Source organism: Lytechinus pictus, chromosome 5 (genome assembly GCF_037042905.1).
Source record: "Lytechinus pictus isolate F3 Inbred chromosome 5, Lp3.0, whole genome shotgun sequence".
NCBI classification, from domain to species: domain Eukaryota; kingdom Metazoa; phylum Echinodermata; class Echinoidea; order Temnopleuroida; family Toxopneustidae; genus Lytechinus; species Lytechinus pictus.
This window is the reverse complement of record NC_087249.1, coordinates 45,123,860-45,141,657: the sequence shown is the minus strand read 5'-3', so window position 1 is coordinate 45,141,657 and position 17,798 is coordinate 45,123,860. Positions and strand designations below refer to the sequence as shown.

Sequence of the window (17,798 nt, the reverse complement as noted above, 5' to 3'; positions counted from 1 at the left end):
AATGGATCGTGCATTTCGTTCCCGGAAAAAAGACAGTTCTTCGTTCAACGTGCTTATGCGCATAGGCCAATTCGCGCTAGCGGCCTTTTCCCAGGAATTTGATTGCGCATTCGCTTTATCAGTGGACTGCGAATTTTTCTCCCCGGAAAAAGGGCGTAGGGTAATAATTTCTTAAGATCAGAAAGTGTCTAGAGTGTTTTAAATAAAATCACAAAATACTATTTAAGAAAAATCTTGCTTTGTCAGAAAGTTTGAGAATTATGATAGAAAATAATACACTAGCTGCTAAAAGCACAAAAATGAGGTCAAAACATAATTTGCGTTTTCTTGAAAATGTACGTCTTGCGCACGTGTGCACTAAAGTCCCTTCTTGCGGGAAGTCGATGTATTCATTAGTGATCTGATGCAAGCAGCTCATCCCCCATGGTAGGCGTGAAGGTTATTTTATTTTTCATTAAATGGCTCAAGAAAACCCAAACAGATTCTTTTTTGTACAAATTTAGTATGTACTGCATGAAGGCTCTTCCATAAAATAGGAATACATCATGCACATGTACTTGAACAAAAGTTCATTCCTCCCAGTTTATTTTGTTTTATACAGTATGTCTATTAAAAGAACTATCTGTTGCTGAGCATAATTGATAAATGGGAGAGAGAAGGGTGGGGCAGGCAGATTCATGAATACAATGATAAAATTCAATAACATCTTTTCTTTGATGTATTTTTGCTCAGCACTTTCTTTAAAATAATTTGTTTTGGACATTATACAAGTTTGGCATTATTGTCATGGCAACACTTGTTAAAATTGGCCATTAGCAAGATGAAAACATACAAGAATGTAGGCTGGCGAGTAAAATAGTCCTTGAATTCATAGAAGTACTAGTTAAACACTGTACAATTGAAGAAAATATATTATTAGGAATGGTAATCTGAATCTGAACGCGGTCTTTTTTTCTCAATATTTTATCTTTTCTCAGACCTGTATTCTGGTGGATAAAAAGTATAATGCACAATTTTATAACTGCACTTAATCCTGTAAATGCAAAACAAAACGACAGGTTCTTATAGTCTATGGAGATGCACTATTTTTATCCTGTGATTGTGATAGATAGGGGTTTTAAAGGGGTTCCCATGGTAATTCTACCCAATGTATATTTTATTCCTCTGGGGTTTCGTGAATGCAGATATCCTGTTTGAAAGTTGGCCAAGCGACATGTGGTTCAAAGGTCAACTCAGGTCACCAGAATTGAGGAGTTTTCTTGATGAAACAATACTTTCCTGTCTTTTTCAATATCAGTTTTGGGGTGTTTCTGCCATACTTGGCATTTGGTATGATGAGGATATGGTCTCCACTTTGCCTATGGGGTTTGAAGATTAAATCCCTGGAGGACTGGCTGTTTATACAGAGTCTGATCTGGTGCTCTCATCTGGTTGAGGTTTCAAGAAAAATAATGAAAACCTTGTTGAATTTGACTATCATCCAAGTTACCTCACGTTCAGACTTGTCCAAGAGGAGGGGGATTTTCTGTGTTTCTTGGACAAATGTCCTGGCATTAGGAAACAAACTTGTATTGAGGAAATTTTATTTGTGTGAATTGATTTCCATGTTCTGTACGAGGCTTTGTACAGTGTAGTCTGTGTCCAAGCAGTGGAGACAGGTGTGAATGGTCGGAAGTTAAAAAAAAATGTTTTGGAGAAACTGCCCGGGTTATATTAATAGGACTTTGTGGGGGAAATTGCTAAATTTTATATCCTGAAATGAGCATGAGAAAGTATGAGCCGTAAGCAAATCAATCTGGGGATTTGAAAGAACTAATTTTTGTCTCACCTGCATAGCAGAGTGAGACTATAGGCGCCGCTTTTCCGACGGCGACGGCGGCGGCGACGGCGACGGCGGCGGCGACGGCGGCGGCGGCGTCAACACCAAATCTTAACCTGAGGTTAAGTTTTTGAAATGACAGCATAACTTAGAAAGTATATGGACCTAGTTCATGAAACTTGGCCATAAGGTTAATCAAGTATTACTGAACATCCTGCCTGAGTTTCATGTCACATGACCAAGGTCAAAGGTCATTTAGGGTCAATGAACTTAGACCATGTTGGGGGAATCAACATCAAAATCTTAACCTAAGGTTAAGTTTTTGAAATGTCATCATAACTTAGAAAATATATGGACCTAGTTCATGAAACTTATACATAAGGTTAATCAAGTATCACTGAACATCCTGCATGAGTTTCACGTCACATGACCAAGGTCAAAGGTCATTTAGGGTCAATGAACTTTGGCCGAATTGGGGGTATCTGTTGAATTACCATCATAACTTTGAAAGTTTATGGATCTGATTCATGAAACTTGGACATAATAATAATCAAGTATTACTGAACATCCTGTGCAAGTTTCAGGTCACATGATCAAGGTCAAAGGTCATTTAGGGTCAATGAACTTTGGCCAAATTGGGGTATTTGTTGAATTACAGCCATAAATTTGAAAGTGTGTTGGTCTAGTTCATAAAACTTGGACATAATAGTAATCAAGTATCACTGAACATCCTGTGCGAGTTTCAGGTCACATGATCAAGGTCAAAGGTCATGTAAGGTCAAAGAACTTTGGCCACGTTGGGGGTATTTGTTGAATTGCCATCATATCTCTATAAGTGTATTGGTCTAGTTCATAAAACGTGGAAATAAGAGTAACCAAGTATCACTGAACATCTTGTGCGAGTTATAGTAGTTTTCAAAATCAGCACTGCTGCTATATTGAATCGCGTGATGCAGGTGAGACGGCCAGAGGCATTCCACTTGTTTAAATAATCTGTACAGTATGTATTGGATTTATTGGCTGACGTGTAGATATAGATCATCATTTTTCCTGAAATAAGGAATTCTCTTGAGAATGATTGAACCCCCCCCCCCCACAAAAAGAAAGAAAGAAAGAAAGACTAGAGATTACTGATTGTTTAGAGCTGATAGCCTAAAATGCCATGAAAATGTAGAAATTATGATAATCAATATTAAGGCCAGGATTGGAGTTAGGATTTAATTTTGACTCAAAAGCCTGGTTACTTGTACAGAGGTTTGCTTTGTCAGATAAACAATGTACAAACATTGTTCAAGTTATAATATCAACCAATCAGAATGTATGTTTTTCTGTTGACATTTGATTGGAAGTCTTGTGTAACCGGGCCCCACTCTAAAACATTCAAATGAGCACAAAAAGGATATTAATGAATACAGTACAAAATAATAGAAAATAAAATGCTTGTTAAAATAAATTAGCATTGTATACACAGGTGATGTTATCAAAATCAGATATCTATGTACAGTAATCATTATTCCATTTATTATAATGGTATATAAAATGTACACTATAAATTATTGAATTTTATTATTTTCTATTTTCAGAAATCAAAATTTTCTCAGGAATAATGAGAAGGGGAAAGAAATAGTCCCAAAGGACACCAAAATGGATTATTGGATTTTGACAAAAAAATAAACACTTTGTTCTGAAGTGTAATTGTTGCTAAAATTGAAGAACTATTGTTAAGAATGAGAACAGATGGCAGAGTAAGTAATTTTCTTGGGAAAATATGTTGGGGAAAGCCAAATAACAAATGAACTATACATTCAGTAATTTGGAAATTAAACAGAACAGGGTCATGTTGAAATCTCTGTTTCATGTATTAATTGATAGTCTAAATTGGACATTTTTTTTGTAAGTCCTCACCTAAAATTCACTGCTTTGCTATATTTTTATTAGGCCTTGAATCTGAACCATCTGGAGATTTTTTAAGATGTTTGTTCGTGAATCTTGAAAAAAAAGTTTCTCATTTGAGCATCAATAATTATTAAACAACAATTATGGAAAGACATACCAATAATCCTCAGAATTCTTTGATGCAATAGTTGGCCTCACTTTGTCGATGAAACATGAAATTGGGATCACTTTGAAATTGAAGGAAAAAAAATGATCACTTACATTTCATTTTTTTTTTTTTTTGGTGAGTACATCACAAGAATGAATCTGATGTTTGCATTGGTATTGTATATTACTTTCACACAATAAATTGGATCAAATTACAGATTAAAGTTTTTCCCCAGCATTTGATTATTGATACAGTGCCAAAACTGTACTGTACATTTGCTGAGGTCATGATGAGGACACAGAGAATGAATGAAGAGATATTGATATGCTGGTGTGGACTTCTCTGACAATATATTCCAATTAAATTCAATTCTGTTTGCAGTAGTTGCTAGGTGACCACAGTGCTGGAGGCTCTAAATATTTGAATCTCCCACAAATTGTTTTTTTTTCATTGCTCAGCTATTGATCAATTCATATCCTTGCTGTTGCAATAAATTTCAATATGTACTAGTTTGCTTTCGTCATGGTAGATATCTACATGTATGGTTCACGATGCTTTTTTTTTTTCATTCTTCCCAGGTCTTGTTAATACCTTTACTCATAATAAAGAACATTGGTGAAAGTGATGAGACAAACCAAGGGTGGATCCAGAGGGGCAAATTAGGTCTTCTCCTTGCCCCCATTTTTTTTTTTTTTTTTGGGGGGGGGGGGAGGGCTTTAGTGACTAGGGGGTTGATAATCAACTTATGTTTGCAATTGCTTCATTGGTGGTATCCTTTGAACCATTTTTTATACTGTTAGTCAATTTTTTGTAAGACGCCCCCCCCCCCCCCCCCCCGATCAATCCTGGATCAGACCATTACAATCTTATTTCTGAGGCAAGTTGGATTTATGTGTAACTGTCTTTCAAAAGTGAAAAGGAACACATGTACACTGATATTGCTGGAGGTAATAGTATGTCTTTTCTACTGAAACCACAATGTAATTATTTGCTTCTTATTCCATACTGGAAACAAAAGAAAGGGGGTCATACATATACATGTGTGTATTTCTCAAATAATAAATATCTGAAATCATTTTAAAAGCTTCCAAATAATAAAAAAAGAAAAAAAAGAAGAAGAACTGATTAGAAATGTCATGATTTATAAAAGGTAAGGATAAAAATAAGATGTTTAAATTCTTCATGTACATGGGTAGAATGTGGTAGGGGGATGAAAAAGCCAGATAGTTCCTATCGGTTGCTCGATAACTTTAATTTCAAGGCTGGTATTCATTTGCTGTACTTACTGAAGTCATTCATTGTCATCAAATTATGTTTCATTTATCTTTCACCACTTTACATTCCATATATTTAGAAAACTAATTTGGTAATTACAAACTTGTCACTCCGTTCAGGTGGTGGTTGTGCTCGGTGCTCGATAGACAATATCTTCGGAGTAGATTGATTGCTTCCGTTGTGTGGAAGGTGTTAGTGAATAATTGAAAAGTCTGTCAGCATTCAGCCTTAACGACCATGATAACTACCTGTCGATGCAGCTATACATCAATGCTTTATTTTCTGGTGCAATGTGGCATTTCAAAAAGAGCTTTGTCATTGTTTTTTTTTTTCAAACATGAAACTAATGACAAACTGTGAAAATACAACTTCATATTGTATGATCATTGATCAAGATTAGAAAGGAAGACATTTTGTTTCAACTGTAAAACAGACACACGAAAAATGATATACATGTATGTTAAAGTCATTGATTTGGCATCCCCTATAGGCTTATACATTATGGATGTACATGTAAATGTAAAAAAACAGTCTTGAATGTATGACTTAATGTTTGTCATGAAACTGAACATGAGATGAATGATCTACATGTATGTTCAGGGGAAGGTTAATCTGCTTGTTAATGATATTGTGAAGGGGGACGACTATTATGTACATGTGGGGAAGTATATGATGGAACAACGATACATGTAGCTTGCAAGTGTCAAATAGGGCTTACACTTGCAAGAGTAGGTTATTTGTGCAATATACATGTATACTGTTTAATAATTGCTGGATTTACATATATAGCACAGTTTGCACAAAGCACAACTATTATTTCAATAATCTGGCTTTAACTCACGCTTACACTTTTTCAGCTGCATTCAGTGCATTCAAAAATTAATTTTGCCGGTTACCCATTTTACTTTAATACATGTACCTCACCTGGGTCTAGTGCAGCATATTTTGTGTATGTGTGTGATTTAGTATACATGTACAGTACATGAAACCCCGTATTTAGTTTAACCTGCATTTCAACATGTTTACCCAAACATCTCTAGTTATATTCTGAACTTTCAATTTTAACTTGAATGTTCTATTTGAACTATATACTTTGGTAAACTACAGATTTAGACCAAGGAATGACCTGTGAGTGTTTTACAAAGATTTACAAAAAAAAGAGTCTGACTAAAATTTATTCTTGACATGTATGTGTGGTATTTCAGGTTTCACCACATTTTCTGTTCATACTCATAGAATGCAGTCTACCATGTTTCAACTAAATCAGATTTACGTCAATATTGGCACTTTCAAAAAGCTAATACTCTACACCTTTTCCTCTTGAAACACCCCCGAGGTTAATATACAAGTAGATATTTTTTTTTAAGTATTCATTATACAGTGTGCATTCTGTGTCATCCTAGAATAATTAAAATTGAATTTTGTTTTTCCTTTCAGATCAAGCTCTGTTAGAAGATGTACTTATGGACAGTGGATTTTACAGTTACGATGCATCAGTAAGTATTACAGTAATTTTAATAGAAATATTGATAGAAAAATGTGGTGAAAATATGTGCTTGCTTATTGTGAATTTTATAGGAGATTCAGAATGCCCAAGAAGAGGCTGCAAACGATACAATAATTGAAGCTGATATGGCTCTGTAATTTTGACAATGAATAATCAATAACGGCTTGGCATATTTACCAACCCACTTGTATGGTCAATTAATTTGGGCATTGTTATGTGTAACTTTGCAGCAAATGTAAACAATATAAAGCCTTTTAGGTACAAAGCAAACAGTGGATAAATGGAATATTGTATTTGGTTGGTAAATATTGAGTGATTAATGACATTTCTACCTGTATTTTATATCTAGATAAGTCTATTATAGCTTTTTTTTCGCTTGGCAAATGCATTTTCAGTGCATCATTTTAACACAGAATAAGTACAGGTACTTGCAAAATATATAAATTACAAGAAGTACCATTTTTCTTCCTTTTCCTCTCTCTCTTTCTCTCTCTCTCTTTCTCTCTCTCTTTCCCTCTCTCTCTCTTTCATGTTTATAGTTGAATACTTGCCATAAATTTTCCTTTTTAGATTTTTTACAAGAAGGTAATACTATCATCATCATTTTGTCATCCTCTTCATAATTTAAAGAGATTTGTAATTTTTGCTCCATTTACCAAAAGCATTTTATTTCTATTCAATTTTATAGGCTGGTGAGAATCATAGTATGATCATGGTAATTCTATGTGACATGGTCTACCGCAAGTTTGCCAAGCGAGCGCGACGTCAACCAGAGACGTGCATCCCGTACGTTCAGGAGGTGGAGGAAGACATGTTACGGTACACCACAAAACTAAACGCTGCCCTCGCCAGGAACCGCATCAAGTACCAGGCAGCAAGCATAGAGAATCTACTGCCAGCGACGGTCAGGGAAAGGGAGAAATGTGGATCGCAGCTGCCCTGCTATGCGTGGATTAATCAACTTTCGATAAGGTTTGTATAGCAATCGTGGAAATAACAAGAAGATGTCGCAAAAGGTGTACCTGGCCATCCCTTGAATCATCGTAAAGAAAATTTCTGGTTTTGATTTTTTGTTAAATCTTATGGATTTTGAGCCCTGGAGAGCACAGATTGATGAAAATTTGAGAATAATATTTACAGTCAGTAGAAAATAATGGTTTACTTTCGGGTACAAGTGAATAGCTGTATTTTGATTCTTAAAAGAAAATGTCTCATTGTCTGTCTCAATTTTATTTGTATTTCATTTATTTGTTTATTTAATTACCACATCATTTCATTTTTGTTGTCATATTTGCTAATTTAATTTCCACATTAAAAAGACATTAAAAACATAAAACAAAATTCAATAGTTTATCCTGGAGAGGAGGCATAGAATAATATGAATAGCTTTACAATATTTATGAAGTCATTCACCATGTGCAATAAGAGATGATTAACCCATAGGTTACTGGGCGATTATGTTAACGAAGAAGTGTTTTCGTAGACCCAAGCTGGCTTATATATTGAGGCTATTAAAAAGGTCTCCAGCGGGTTTAATTCAGATAATTTAAAGAAATTGTGATTGATTAGAATCCTATACCCTTGACCCATCTCAGTGTATTGAACAGAGATTCAATACCCCTCTTTGAATTGTGATTTTATTCAATTCTTTTGTGAAAAAAGAAACACTACCATGAAATTGTAGTGGGTGAATAAAGGGGGTGCTCCGTCAATGGTTTTTTTTTAATGGATCTGCCCTCAAACCCATTTGTTATCGGACCTTTCTCAGATTATGTTCTTTTAGATTTATACCGGTTTTGTTATTATTTCGAGCTATGACCATTATATTACAAATAGATATTTTGCCATAACTTCTGCTGAAGTCATAGTTTTAATTCAAATAAAGTATTTTCAATTCTTGCCAATGTTACTTAAAAATCCAAAAAAATACTGTAAAAAATGTTATTATAAAACATTTGCTTGTCCTAAAATTTAATTGATAAAGTAACAAAGTGATATTAAACCCTCAGAAAGTTGATAATGATATTGCTTTAACAGCTTAAACATATTGAGGCAAAATGTTTTGAAAAAGATGAGCATGCAGATGTAATCTTTGTTGGCTGTAAAATTATTTTTGTGAAATTGAGAAAAAGCCTGGCTTGGTCTAGTTTCATAGATACTATAAGTTTTCTATCAACCAATCAAATTGTATGATTTCAGTAGCTTCAAACTGATAGAGCAATTTGTTATAACAAGTTTTATGAAACAGGCCCCCTGGTGTCCAAAATGGAATCCCTGCAAAGCATTGCTCTTCAAAAAGCATTTAAAATACAACAAATAACAGCTGAAGCTTTCTGTGGTGCATGTAACTTATGAAAGATTTTAGTCAATTTTATCATCATTTGGTGATTCCATTGCTTTCCAGCAAACACCAGGGGTCTGTTTCATAAAATTGTAACAATAACAATGTGGTAGTAACAGTTTAAAGCTGAAATCATTCAATTTGATTGGCTGAGACTTAACTTGCTTAAGAAATTGTGCATTTCAGGGGCGGATCCAGGATTTTTCATAGGGGGGGTACATTTTCCTGATGAAAATTTGACAAGCGCAAAAATTGAAGGTCATTTCGTCCTCGGAAAATTTGACAAGCAAGGTCCTCACTTTCAAAAGGGGGGGGCACACTTGCGTAAAAAAAGGTAGATTTACATTACAAATTTTGATTATGGCTCTCAAAAGGGGGGGGGGGGGATTTTATAGCAAGTCGTTAAGAAATGCATTATAAAAAAAGCATTATGAACATCCTTTCACAATCACATTAAGACAGATTCTTCCAGTATTCCGTCTCACAACCAGAACTATTGAACTTTTATCTTTATATTCTCTGAATCGCTTTCTGTAGCGTTCAAGATGCAGTTGAAGAACTTCAGGAGGAAGGCTTCAGGTTGGTGAGCTCAATAGACAGAATGGTAGATAGTCATTCCTTTGTTACCGATCATCACTGCTCCAATGTACTCATGTTCCATGCTTCGGCCAGAGAAGAGATTCAAGAATCTGAGCTGGTCAGGTCATCCAAACTTATTCTGCAGGTGAGTATCGTCCAAAGCTTGAAGGGGAACTTCACCCTGAAGAAATATTTCTTGTAAAAATACCAGGAAAATCTATCAGATTAAGAAAGTTATTATAATTTGAAGTTTTGAGTTGTCACGTCATATACGGGCAGCTGCTGTTATATAATATGGAATGCATAATTTTTAAAGTTGTAATGGTATACAAATAGCGAATAGGCATGAGTGCGATGGTGCAAGATTTCGCATGAGGTGAAAGAGAGATGCTCTATTCAACGAGGCGTGAGCCGAGTTGAATAGAGCGTTTCTTTCTTTCACCGAATGCGAAATCTCGCACCATTGCACGAATAAGAATATTCGCTATTTGTGTTGTACAACGCCTCGGAATTTAGCGAAAATATGAAAAAACAAAGAGTTTATCCCTATAGTAATCTATGAAAAGGGAGCAAAAATACCGAAAGCAGAAAGCAAAATCCCACAAGCGCACATGACCTTGGGCAGCCTTGCGCATTTAGCCAGCTGGCTTATACGCGTATTGTTCATTTTGACCGAGCGCAATGAATTAAATCGTATTGTGACGTCACCTCCTAAAGCCGTGCAACGGTACATTTTGGATGGTACGTCTTTTGTGCAACGGTACGAATGTTTGACATTCAGCCTCCCATTTGCTCGCGTACAACAAGCTAAGTAGGCGTTGTACAATTCCTGATGACTCATTATATTTGTTTCTTTCTTGAGTGGGTGTGAAATGATACATATGAGTATGTCTGTCGATATACTGTCGGTACAATAAAAATGTCAGCTTTAATCCTTCTACCAAAGATAACAAACTATAATCAATAAATTATTTGGAATTCTTTTAGTTATTTTTTTACTGTGGGTTTCGTTAGAGGATTAGCCAATCAGGTGAAAGGATTGTGTTATCTTTGGTAGATACAGACCTGCCAACCAGTACGTTTTTTGGGTATTTAGTACGTTTTTGCAACAAAAACACGGCAGTACGTTTTTGCTTTAAATAATACCTTTTTTTTTTTTTTTTTTACAAAAATCATAATTTATTGAGAAAAATCATCTCTATATGTCTCTATTTCATAAAACTTACACAAATTTGGTTATTAGATCAATGTAATTTCAGGTACACTTGTAACTTGTTTTTTTTTCAATCATTTTTTCAAAACCAGGGTGAGATATACACATGTTTAAATGTGTTTTTTTCATCTGCAAGAGCAGTGCACATTTTAGCTTGCATGCAGCTTGAGCGCCGCGATGAGCAAGTGCGCCACACATTTTATTATGAAATACACTTTTTGGGGAATAAATACCCTTTTTTATCACAGAATACAATTTTTCATTCCCAGAGGTTGGCAGGTCTGTAGATATCAAAACAGTATCACAGTGTATTATAGTATTATAGCATTTTTGTTGTTGACAGATTTGTTTTTAGCCAGTTAGATGAAAGGGTTTGTGTTATCTTTTGTATAAATCAGTATTAAACTGTACAACTTAATAGGGTAATATTTCATAAACCAAGTCAATTATTATTTTTTTGTTGACAAATTTATTATTAGCCAATCAGATGAAAGGCTTTGTGTTATCCTTTGTATAAAACAGTAGTACACTGTACCACTTAATGGGGTAATGTTTCATAAACCATCAAGTCATTGATTTTTTTTTGACAAGTTCATTATTAGCCAATCTTAAAAGGATTTGTTTTATCTTTTGTATAAAACAGTATTAAACTATACAACTTAATGGGGGTAATGTTTCATACTTTCATAAACCATCAAGTTATTTAATTTTTTTGGACAAATTTATTATTAGCCAATCAGACGAAAGGATTTGTGTTATCTTTTGTATAAATCAGTATTAAACTGTACAACTTAATGGGGTAATGTTTCATAAACCATCAGTCATTTTTTTTTTTTTTGACAAATTTATTATAAGCCAATCAGATGAAAGGATTTGTGTTATCTTTTGTATAAATAAGTATTAAACTGTAATAATAGGGTAATGTTTCATAGACCAAGTCATTGATTTTTTTTGTTGACAAATTTATTATTAGCCAATCAGGTGAAAGGATTGTGTTATCTTTGGTAGAAAACAGTATCACAGTGTATTATAGTATTAAACAGGAATTTACTGATTTGATCTTAGCCAATCAGAGGACAGGATTTGTGTTATCTTCTGAAGATATCAAATCAGTATTAAAGTGTACAGCTTTAGGGCAATGTTTCATAAACCATCAGGTCATTGATTTTTTTGACAAATTTGTTTTTAGCCAATCAGATGAAAGGATTTGTGTTTAATATCTTTTGTATAAAACAATATTAAAGTGTTTATCTTTAGAGGGTAATGTTTCATAAACCACCAAGTCATTGGGGTTTTTTGAAAAGTTTTACTATTAGCCAACCAGATGAAAGGATTTGTGTTATCTTTTGTATAAAACAGTATTAAACTGTACAACAATAATGGGGTAATGTTTCATAAACCATTGATTTTTTGTTGTTGACAAATTATTAGCCAATCAGATGAAAGGATTTGTGTTATCTTTTGTATAAAACAGTATTAAACTGTACAACAATAATGGGGTAATGTTTCATAAACCATTGATTTTTTGTTGTTGACAAATTATTAGCCAATCAGATGAAAGGATTTGTGTTATCTTCTGTATAAAACAGTATTAACTGTACAACATTAAGGGTAATGTTTCATAAACTATCAAGTCATTGGGTTTTTTTGACAAGTTTATTATTAGCCAATCAGATGAAAGGATTTGTGTTATCTTCTGAAGATATCAAAACAGTATTAAAGTGTACATCTTTAGAGGGTAATGTTTCATAAACCATCAAGTCATTGATATTTTGACAAATTTATTATTAGCCAATCAGATAAAAGGATTTGTGTTATATTCTGTATAAAACAGTATTAAACTGTACGACTTAAAAGGGTAATGTTTCATAAACCATCAAGTCATTGATTTTTTTTCTTTTACAAATTTATTATAAGCCAATCAGATGAAAGGATTTGTGTTATCTTCTGAAGATATCAAAACAGTATTAAAGTGTACAACTTAAGAGGGTAATGTTTCATAAACCATCAAGTTATTGAATTTTTTTTGACAAATTTATTATTAGCCAATGAGATGAAAGGATTTGTGTTATCTTCTGAAGATATCAAAACAGTATTAAAGTGTACAGCTTTTAATAGAGGGTAATGTTTCATAAACCATCAAGTTATTGAATTTTTTGGACAAATTTATTATTAGCCAATGAGATGAAAGGATTTGTGTTATCTTCAGTATAAAACAGTATGAAAGTGTACATGTAGTATCACAGTGTAAACAGGAGGTTGATGTCCCCTGACAGACATGATCTTTAATAGCCAGATGAAAGGAATTTGGGTCATCATCTGTATGGCCAGAGACTCTAAGCTTTTGCAAAGATAATACATGTACATGTACATCCCTTGAAGGTACCCTTTAAAAAGAAACGACCTCAGGACTACATGTACATGTAAATCACCCGATAGGCAAATACAACAGTATCATCAAAGCGCATTCGCTTTTATTTGGTTTATGTACCCATACTGCAAAAGAAATGTTTTCAGATTTCACTTTATGGATTAGAAGTGTTAATGTAGCTAGCCCCACCTGCCTCTCTTTCATATCACATGCTTTTCAATCGATACTTTAAGGAAGGATAGGAAATGAAACGTTTGCTGAATAACTTGCCTCCCTGTGGAAATGGGGAAAGGAGGGATTGAGGGTGTGCGTGAGTTCCGTCAATGAATTGAGATCTGTCGGGTTGCCATTTGGCGAGAAAGATATGATAAAATGAAATCTGTGAGTTTGTTGTGCAGATGCCTTATTAGGTTCATTGTTGACTAGTGCTTGCCGATATTTTGATACAAAAATTATGAAATGTAAAAAAAATATTGAATGTTCGATAATGGTTCAATGATTATGTTGATGTATCATGAGTATTAAACACGATATGACCAAAAAGTTGTCGAATATAAAAAGTCAGTAATTGTTTATTGACCAAAACTGCTACTCTGTATTGCTTTTAACCAACTCAGAACTTTACTCAAATGCCTGCTTTTCATGGACATGCACTGAGGATAGCCGTTAATAATCCTCTTATTTCCCCCTTTCCTGCACTCACGGAATTGCAGCTCATAATGATTGAACATGTATATAGTTAATTTTCAGACAAATATTTGTTTGCCCTATGTGTATTTCTCTTACCGGTATTTGAATTTTAAAAAATCAATGTGAAAGAAAGGATATTATTAGAAAGAGAGAAATAATGCAAACAGCTTTCAAAAAGTCTGTGCCATATTTTTTTTAAAGCAAAATATATGTTTTTATGCCATCTTTAAACAGAGCATATTTCCGAGCTCTTTTGCATGCTGGCAAACAAGCAAAGAGATATTAACGTGTGATTCCCACTTTGGATATTAAGAGCCCTTTCTTTAATACATGTCGAAGGACTGAGACTGTTTATATTAAATGTATCTGTGTTTTATGTGATAGGATAAGACATGCTGCTTAGGCCCCCATTCAGTGAAAGCCATGCTGAACGAAGGGGATGACATCATTCATACAAACGTTGGGAATGGCTGGACGACGGCACACCTAGCCACGTTGACCAATCAGGACAACACTACCATCTACGCATTCGGTGTCAAAGACGACGAGCATCTGGAGATGTTAGAGGCACGCATGGGAAGGCTACGAATTCATAGTATCCTTTATCAAATCAATTTCAGTGATAATAATGATATTTTTATAGCGCTATTTCCATTTTTGTAGACATCCTCAAAGCACTGTCAGGAGACAGAGAGGAAAGGAGGTGAAAAAGAGTGAGAGAACTGGATTTATTGTAATCTATGATCTACATGTAGTTTTATATTCATTTAATTATTTAATTTTTACATGTCATGCCTCTTGAAAAAAAATTATCAGAAAACGAAATCATGTTTTTTTTATCAGTTGCAACCTCAAAGGCTGTGTTCAGCACCCAACAGGTTGTCATTTCAGATTAAGCAGTAAATATGAAGTCATCATCTTGTGACCTTGACCCAATGACCCCCCTCAGATATAAAGTTCATCCGGGATGACTTTCTAACTGTGCAGCCGAACGATACCAAATATAAAGGCGTCAAGGTCGTGATGGTCACACCCAAGGATTCAAGATCAGGGATCATCAACCCTGTGGAATACATTTTACAAGAAGGAGAAGGTAAGACAGGTGTGTGAGAGGAGAGGGGGGGGGGGGCAAGGGCATTTCTCCCTCAAACGTTTGAAATTGCCCTGTAAAGCTTCATGCCAAAAGTCAAAGCTACTTCTTCTCTCGCAGGTATCTTGCATGCATCTTTTCATTGCTAATTTCACGCTATTAAATCTTCATGTTTTGCAATGGTTAAAAAATAAAAAAACAATGGGGGCTGCCGGAATGCTGCTCTGATAGCGATTCTAAGTCGTCAAGGTCGTGATGGTCACACCAAGAGATTCAAGATCGGGTATTAATCCTGTAGAATATATCTGACAAGAAGGAGAGGGTAATGATCTAGAAAGGGAGGGGGGGGGGGCTGGCTAGGGCAATTTAACGTCAAAGTATTGAAATTGCCCTGTATAGCACTTTGCCAAAATTCAAAGCTACGTCTTCTCATGCAGGAATCCCGCAAGTTAACCCTCATAATTCCCCATATTTTGGATTCATTGCCCAATTATAATATTTTCTATTCAAGAAGCAAGTAACTCTCTATATATTTGCTATTCTAATTTTTTCATCCTTTTGTAATTGAACATAAATATTATGAAATGCACAAATTATTATAAAACTCAAATGATAGAAAGTAGAAGAAAACAACCCAAGTCCAAGGATTTTTCTTGTAGTGTGTCAGTGAATAGATAATGATGCGTGGGAGAGGACAGAAATTAAATACACAAAAAAAAACACATCCTTGAATCAATAACTCACTCTTGAGAAAGAAGTTGTGTATTGAACTTGCAAAAACAGGTGGAGTGTTCGAGGAGATACCATAGTCAAAGGACGATGGCGAACGATACAATAGATGCCAAGGTGGTGAACAACCTGTTATTCTATTATCTTCTTCTTGATTTACTTGTAATCTCACACGTCAGAAAGTATGATTAACAAGACTCAATCATCAGAAAGTACACTTCTGTGTGACTGAGAAATAAAGCTCAGTTGTAAACACAGTATTGGAGTAAATTTGTGATATGATTGGAGGTAATTATTTTTTTGATTGGAAGAATTTGGTAGCCAAGGTGGTGAACACCCTCTCGTTCTTTAGTCTCCATGTATTACTTGTAATCTCACACATCAGAAAGAACGCTACAGTGTGACAAAGACAGTTAACCTTGAATGATTAACAAGTCTCAATCGTCAGAAAGTTTACGTTGTGCTCATGTGAAGGAGAAGATGAGAGAGTACACGTCTGCGTTACGGAGAAATATAAGAATTTTTGATGCACTGTGCAGCTTTATGATATGATTTGGAAAAAAAAATATATTTTTTTTTATTAGAAGAATTTGGTAGTTCTTGTTAATTGATGTACCCCTTTTGTCAAGGAGAAAATAAAGAGTGGGGGAGGGGAGGCAAGTAGCAAAACAACACTGTTTAATATAACTAACATCTAAAGTAGATGTGAAATGATTTAATATATTGGCTTTAATAGTGATACATGAAACGTGGGTTTTTTTCTGTTTAAATTAAAGAATAGTTTTCAGTGATAACTTTTCAAGCAATGACAGGTACCATGGTTACAGCGCTTAACAGCCAATCAAAATCAAGGTTCCCTTGGTAGTTACCATTGATGTAAGAGTTACAATTAGTGGTTTGTTTTAAGGACCCATCTTGATAATATATAAATGTGGGGTAACAATATTGTTTTATAAAAGAAAGCTCAGCTTGTAGTTTACTAAGCTTTTCTATGTTGATTTTTTTCAAATGCCTATGCAAATTTTGCAATGTGTTCTTCCTTTTGTTTTTTCAAATTCTAGATCCAAGTATTTTGAGAGAACTTTCCCAAGAAGGACAAGACACAGATAGGATAGATGAACTAGCACAGGAGCATATGGACCTCATGAAACATGCCTTGAAATGTGAGTACTTTTAAAGGAGACATGCCAAGTGTCACGTCTTAAGCGTGAGACTCCCTCTTTTCCAACCTCTTTCTCTTCCCCGAAGTATCTTTCTCATGCCTGTATTACAGCCTATCCTCATGTTCATACAATGCCTGGTAATCTTACGCTGAGTCACTGTCCCCTGCCTAAAAGTATCTCACACATCGCTGGTCTTCGAACTTGGCATCTCTGTTTAGAGGTCAAGTCCACCCCCCCAAAAAAATAGAATAACGCTGAAAATTTCATCAAAATAGGATGTAAAATAAGAAAGTTACGACATTCTAAAGTTTTGCTTATTTTTCAAAAACAGTGTTATGCACAACACAGTGTCATGCAAATGAGTCAGTCAATGATGTCCATCACTCACTATTTCATTTATTTTTCATTGTTTGAATTGTACAGTATTTCATTTTTTACAGATTTGACAGTAAGGACCAAGCTATCTGAACCATATAGTCTTAAACAATGCTAATTCCCCATGTTCAGGGAAGAATTATTCATTGTTTCACTTGACAATGAGGAGAAAATTAGAATATTCCCTATTTCATATAATAAAATACAAAAGAAATGGTGAGTGGATGATGTCATCAGTCTCCTCATTTGCATACCAACCAGAATGTGCATATAACTGTTTTGTGACATTAAGCGAAATTTTAAATTGTCTTAACTTTCTTATTTTAAATCAGATTTTGATGAAATTTTCAGTGTTATTTTTATTCAAATCAACTTTTTGTTGGGGTGGACTTATCCTTTAAGGGAGAGAAATTGTTATTAAATAGTTTTGAAATAAAAAACCTTTTTAGACAACTATTACTCACACAGAGAGTAAATTAGCCTATAATTTTAATTGTATAGGAGAATTCAAAGGACTCGCTTGCTACTTGGAAACATAACTATTGTGGCGTGAATGTACATGTATCATTGGTAAGAAATGGATAAATGGGTTACCATTCAAG

The 17,798-nt window shown here is 34.5% G+C and overlaps 1 protein-coding gene across 3 annotated transcripts in view; it reads left to right on the top strand.

Moving 5' to 3' along the window:
* Positions 1 to 17,798, top strand: part of LOC129261457 (putative methyltransferase NSUN7) — a 44,739-nt gene that overhangs the window by 7,725 nt on the left and 19,216 nt on the right. For all 3 annotated transcript variants that reach the window (XR_010293479.1, XR_010293480.1, XM_054899517.2), the window contains exons 3-8: positions 6,576 to 6,634; positions 7,334 to 7,617; positions 9,524 to 9,710; positions 14,224 to 14,434; positions 14,789 to 14,932; positions 16,720 to 16,821. Coding sequence is in view for 1 of the 3 variants with exons in the window: in XM_054899517.2 (XP_054755492.2) it covers positions 6,576 to 6,634; positions 7,334 to 7,617; positions 9,524 to 9,710; positions 14,224 to 14,434; positions 14,789 to 14,932; positions 16,720 to 16,821 (987 nt within the window). In the remaining 2 variants the exon portion in view is untranslated. The remainder of the gene's footprint in view (positions 1 to 6,575; positions 6,635 to 7,333; positions 7,618 to 9,523; positions 9,711 to 14,223; positions 14,435 to 14,788; positions 14,933 to 16,719; positions 16,822 to 17,798) is intronic.